The sequence below is a fragment of the Elephantulus edwardii genome, unplaced genomic scaffold (genome assembly GCF_000299155.1).
Source record: "Elephantulus edwardii isolate Elephantulus edwardi_28Jun2011 unplaced genomic scaffold, EleEdw1.0 scaffold00003, whole genome shotgun sequence".
Taxonomy (NCBI): domain Eukaryota; kingdom Metazoa; phylum Chordata; class Mammalia; order Macroscelidea; family Macroscelididae; genus Elephantulus; species Elephantulus edwardii.
The window spans coordinates 27,875,998-27,882,439 of record NW_006399753.1 but is presented as its reverse complement, the minus strand read 5'-3'; the positions used below and the strand labels follow the sequence as shown (position 1 = coordinate 27,882,439).

The following is a 6,442-nucleotide window of genomic DNA, read 5'->3' as shown; positions in this document are numbered from 1 at the left end:
AGCAGGGTTTAGGGCTGTTGTACATAGGGTCGCTATGAGTCGCAAGCGACTCGATGGCACATAACAACAACAACTGCACATTGCTGTTAAAATCATGAATACTACAGCTGGCAGGATGCTAAACTGCTTATTGTGATGCCACTTGCTTCTCTTTCCCAGACAAATGCGTATCTTACAAGTTCACTATTCTTACTACGAGGCAAAGAGTAGATTCACACTAACTGGGGAATTTAAACAATGAAATGAATTTTAAAACATTACCTTTTATTATCTTAATAACAATTATATAATTTTTTAGGAGCTAAAAAGGCTTGATTCTGTACACAGACTGGATTAAAATCTTGTATCCACCACTTACTGGAGCAGGACTTTGAATAAGAGACTTAACAATTTTGGCTTCATTGCTCCATCTATAAGATGAAGCTAATAGCAGTTCCTTCCTCACTGGTTATTTGAATATGAAATTACATCAATTAAAACACTTGAAGTGTGCTCCATAGTTTACGAATACAAAATAATTCTTGCTATTACTATTATTGTCAGTGGCATAGTGGTAAGAATATGGGCTGCAAACCCTAAGGTACCTGGCTTGAATCCATATGCTGATAGAAGGATGGACAATCTCCTCCCCTCCTGTGAGATTACTGCTTCTGAAATCCCACTGGAATGTCAGCCAAGAGTTGATTCTGACTCCATAGCATACAACAACAGCAATAACAATTTTAAAGTAGGATGCTCTGATGGCCGAATAGGTATGGAACTCTTCAGCTAACTCAAAGGCAAGGGTTCAAATCTACCAGCTGCTCTGCAGGAGAAATATGGATAGTCCCTTCCCTTGCAATTTACAAACTTCCAAAAGCCAGCTGAAGGCTGTGAATTGATTCCATCTCTATAGCACATAACAATAGCATTTGTAAGCTATTTCTCTGATAAGCATAAATGCCAATGAAAGTGCATCCTTGTGCTATTTAGTTGTTGTTATTGTTCTGTCTGTGTGGTAAAGTCGGAACCCATCCATAGCTGGGTTTCAGATGTAGTTAATTGCATGCGAGGAGATTGCCCATCCTTCTCCTGAGGAGTACCTGGTGGCCTTGAACCACAGGCCTTCGAGATTACTTCTTGCCACTAGGCCACCAACGTTCCATGTTATGTATTTCATTAAATTAATTCGATAAACTACTTGGCACCCTGGTAGATCAGGGGGTTAAGCACCGATTTGCTGGCTGAAACTCACTAGCAATTCCTGGAAGACGAGGCAGTGTGCTTCTGTAAAGACCTACAGCTTTGGAAATGCTGTGGGGTCATTTTAATGTGTCCTGTAGCATCACCATGAACTCGACAGTGCTGAGATTAAGACTGAAGTTCTGTAAAAGGTCGCATTTATCAATGGCAGCAACCCTGCCTTGAAATTGTTGATTTTGTTTGCTATGAGTTGATTTGACCCCATATATGCTAGGTTGTACATAGGGTTTTACAACCACGATATAGGCCGTGGTGTTCACAATCACTTGTTATGCATCAGAGAGTTGGACAATGACCAAAGAGGATAGAAGGAGAATTGATGCCTTTGAGCTGTGGTGCTGGAGAAGAGTATTGAGAATACCATGGACTGCTAGGAAAACAAACAGATTCATCCTGGAAAGGGTTAAACAGGGTGGCTCCTTGGAGGCAAGGATTCTGAGGCTCCGTCTAACATACTTTGGACATGTTGTGAGGAGAGACTGGTCTTTGGAGAGGGACATCATGGTTGGTAGGGTGGAGGGACAGCGCAGGAGGGGAAGGCCCTCTATGAGGCGGATTGATTCAGTGCCTGGGATAATTGGGATGGCAGTGTCAGACACAGTGCGATTGGCACAGGACAGAGCAGAGTTTAGGGCTGTTTTACATAGGGTTGCTATGAGTCGTAAGGGACTCGGCGGCACATAACAACAACAACAACATATGCTACAGTAGGTCTGTACCCCTAGGAGCAAGGCCTCAATGTTTCAGACACAAGACACGAGGACCTGGGTGAGCTCGAACCTCCAACTTTTTGCCTAATTGTCGCGCATTTAATTGTGTGAACCATCCAGGGACTTGTATAAGTCCTTACAGTTTTAAAAGTAAGTGTTAATTTGAATTATTCTATATCATTAACATAAAGGTCAGATCGCTTTAAAATACTAGCATATTTTCTATAACATTAAGTCCTTCTATCTCATGTATCAAAAAACCACCTCTTTCCTCAACAGTCTTCAACTGTCATCATTACAGACAGTTTGTAAGGGAAAGTAGTGCAGCTAATAGGAGGCTAGTTAGATGTTTCTGGAGAAGAGACATGATCACTAATAAAAGAGATCATAATCCAAGTCTGGCTCCCCTCACAAAGGAAATAAAAACTGACTTCAACTGCAACAGAAGAGGTTTGAAAAGTCTAGTATATAAAATCAGGATGTCAAGTTTCTCAGTTACAATCAGGCATGATATTAGCATATGGATTGAAGTAATTACATCAACACAACCAACAGAATCTCTCCTTTTGAGCAGATTTGTATAGATAGGCATTTTACACTCCCAAAGTTCTTGCTGAGCATAAAGTCTGGATAAGTTGGTCACCTTGATGCAATAATGCTGAATGTTTAGTTAGGAAGCCTCAGGTAGTCTTCCTCAGGAACAAGGAAGGGAAACACTTTGAGTCTTACCTAAAGAGCTGTCTTGACTTCGGGAGAAAAAAGTACTTTGTCTTATTCTAAAGGTCTGTTTATAGTCTTCCCTCTCAAAAAAACCAATATTTTATCCTTTTTTTCTCTTTTTATGCTTCCAAATTGAGAAATTCCCTTTCTAAAGGACACTTCCTCTCTTGAGCCCACAGTAATCCAAAACATTTTCCATCATGTCACAGTACACTATGATCCTACTTTAGAAGGTGTCTTCGCAAATACTAGTTTTGACTCAGTATTTCTCAGAGAAAAATAGTCCCAGTGTCTTAAGGGCTGTCTCCCGATTATTATTGTGGTTGTTAAGGAATATATACTTCAAAGTTTTCTTTATCAAGAAATACAAACTTTATTTATATCCTTTATCAAGAATAGAAACTTCAAAGTTTTCTTTATCAAATATACATTAAACTACCAGAATCTCTACTTTTCTAATTATATGCATATGTTAAATCCCACCCTTTATGAAATAAGGCCCTTGAGTAATATAAGTGGTTTCCACTTGACTATTAAGCTAAAAGTTGATGGTTTATGTCCACACAGTTAGTGGGGGAAAGGCTCTCAACCTGCTTCCACAAAGTTTATAGCCAAGGTCAGTTCTGTGCATGAAGTCTCCATAAGTGGAATCAACTCAATTGGCAAAATGTTTCCATTTTGATGTTTTAAGGGTTTTTCCCATGATGCAAAGTAAAAATCAAAAAGAGAGAGGAAAAAAGAAAGAATCTGACTGCTTAATTTTGTTTTGTGCCTTTAAATAAGTTATTTTAGAGCTTTGCTACTAAAAATATGGTCCAGTACTAGTCCCATCTTTTGAGTTGTTATGTAATACTGAGTCAGGACCAACTCAGAACTGACCCTCCAGCGGATTTCCAGAGGCAGGAAATTGCACAGAAGACTGTCCATCTTTCTCCCATGGAGCAACTAGTGGATTCAAACTGCAGGTCTTGGGTTGGCAGTGTAGCTTTTACCACTAGAATTTCCTGGGTGCTAGTTAGGAATGCAGGCTATCAGTCTTCTTATCAGACCTGGAGAATCAGAATCTGCAGTTTAACAAAATATTCAGATAATGTGTATATGTTGTTGTTGTTACCATGTGCTAGTGAGTGACTTGTGACTCATAGCAACCCGATATACAATGGCCTTGTAACCTGCTCTATCCTTAGCCAATTTTACGGTCTCCAACACATCTATCCTCATTACCCCAGTCACTGTATCAAGGCATCTCATTGAGGGTCTCTCCTTCTCTTTCTTCATCCCTCCAACATTTCAAGCATGGCATCCCTCTCCAAGGACTGGTCCCTCCTTAGAACATGCCCAAAGTATGTCAGATGAAGCCTCAGAAACTTTGCCTCTAAGGAGCAGGATGGCTTTACCCTCTTTAGGAAGGACCCGTTTGTCCTGCTGACAGTCCGTGGTATACATGTTTAAGAAGCACTAATTAAAACAAGAGGATTAGTTCCATGTCTAATTGGTTGTCATTTTCTTTCACTATTACTAAATTTAAAGTTAAGAACTCTGATAGGTTAGAGGTTAACGTACTATGCAATATACCACCAGAGCTCCTTACAGAAGAATACTAAAGAGGAATTTATTCTCTCCTAAAACACAAATCCACTGTTGAAAAACTTTAAGCCAAAACAAGAGCTCAAAAAGAAAAGTAGAACACTTGCTGAGGACTCTTTTTTGGATGCCTGTTATTCTGTTGTTTACCATGTGCTTAAATTTTTTTAGCAGTAGCAGATATTTTGCTTTGTTGGTGTCTGTTTTCACATCACCACATCAATATCTGTGAAAACAGAAATTGTTTGTCTATTCATGCCCTTTTCAATATAGGCATCTTTTGACTATAGGTTTCTTTTAAATGATTCTTATTTAACTGTTCTTAAAAGTAAGTAGGAATAAAGACTATTATGAAATCTTCAATGAGAGAAAAACATGGTGTAATATATGTATATGTATATGTATATGTATATGTATATGTATATGTATATGTATATGTATATGTATGTGTAAGTTTTTGTTATTGTTGTTGCTGTTGTTGTTCTTAGGTGCTATTGAGTCATGTACATCTCAATGACCCTATAAACAACAGATCTGAAACCTGTCCTATTTTGTGTCATCCTCACAATCTCTCACACTCGAGCCCATTGCTACAGTCACTGTCTCAAGCCACCTGGTTGAAGATCATCCTCTCTTCACCAAAACTCCACTTTTCCAAGCAAGATGTCCCTTTCCAAGGCATAGCCTTTCCTAGCAACATGCCCAAAGTATATGGACGAAGCTGTATTATCTTTGCCTTCATGGAGTACTATGGCTGCACCTACTCCAGGACATAGCTGTTTGTTCTCTTGGAAGTCTATGGGATATTCAGTACTCTTCTCCTAAACCATACACATCAATTCTTTTTACATATGTATTATTGTATGCAAAATATATACAGTTTATGTATATAAAACCCAGAAAATGTTATTAAAGTGCTCACTTTTTAAAAAGAGCTATAAAGTGTATAAAGTCATACTCACTTTCTTATTGATATAGTACGGGTCCAGATCCTCCAGGGGCTCTGACACCATCTCTGGAGGAATGTCTCCATAAATAAATGGAAGGTTTTTTCCAGCTTCCAAGTCACTATTTGGCTTTGGTTTGTTCTCATCGTCTTCTTGCTCCTTTTTGGGCTTCTTGGCTTTCTCTTCTGCAGCACGTTTCTCGATAGCAGCAAGAGATTCTCTAGTAAAAAGGCGGAAGCTTTCAGGTCCTGGGGGTACCAGCAGTGCCTGTGCCATCTTTTCATCCTGCACATTTAATTACGTTGAGCTTCTTGCATAAGAATTGCCTATAACAAGACAAAAGCAGGAAATAGGAAAGACGAAAGTCCAAGAGGCTATCATTGTTAGTAACGATATCGTTACTAGTCTTTTCTAATAATTTGTTGTTGTTGCTGTTGCTTTTAATTGGGAAACTAATTTTTAATCTTACACTGAGACTGTAACTCAAAACCACCATCATCATTTGATCTAATTATCAATATACCAATTTCAAAGATTTTTTTAAAAAATTGTCCTGCAGCCTTTGAGACAATAAATACTATATTGAAAAGGAGCAAATCAAGTTGCTATTAAGGTATTTTTGGCTCACGTCATTTGTATGCAGAGTAGAAAAGAGTGTTATAGATACGGTGTTAAGGGTTTATTATGAAAAAATGTTTTCACTGTCCATTAACTTGCCATGCGGATGGCCTGAAATTGTGAATAGGATGTGTTAGCCTATCCACAGGGGATTGACTAGTCTCATCAGCACAAAAGAGGATTGGCTAATCTTGCCAAAATTGGGTGGATCACACAGCAGGATGGTAGAAACTTGCCACCAGCAAAAGAGAAGTCAACCTGCAGAGTGTGTCATTTGGGCCCAAAGAGCACCTACAGTAGCAATAGCTACCAAAGCAGAAGACCAGAGACTCAACATGAGGTGGAGCTGAACCTGTGTTTAATAAACAGAAAATAGGAAAAGGACACAGAACCATGAATGAGAAAGGGCCAGAGGGAGTAAAATAGCACAGCCCTTCACCACACCAGAGCAGAAAGCAGATAAAGAGTCCATAGCCCCATGGTCCCTCTGTAGCCACACCAGCAGCAAGAGGTTCGTTTATTTGTTGTTGACTCACAGACTCACCATTGTGGTACTGAGAATGGGTTTAGAGGGAAGTAACGACTAAAGATGCCTTTAAGTTGTGGTGCTAGAGAAGAGTG

General features: G+C 39.2%; 1 protein-coding gene across 6 annotated transcripts in view; it reads right to left on the bottom strand.

The window, feature by feature from the left end:
• Positions 1 to 5,485, bottom strand: part of SCN3A (sodium channel, voltage-gated, type III, alpha subunit) — a 119,717-nt gene extending 114,232 nt beyond the window's left edge. For 5 of the 6 annotated variants that reach the window (XM_006879347.1, XM_006879350.1, XM_006879348.1 and 2 more), the window contains exon 1: positions 5,219 to 5,479. In XM_006879347.1, coding sequence (XP_006879409.1) covers positions 5,219 to 5,479 — 261 coding nt within the window. Of the gene's footprint in view, positions 1 to 5,218 lie in introns of all 6 variants that reach the window. The other variant, XM_006879351.1, reaches the window with a different exon arrangement.
• Positions 5,486 to 6,442: the final 957 nt, after the last annotated feature.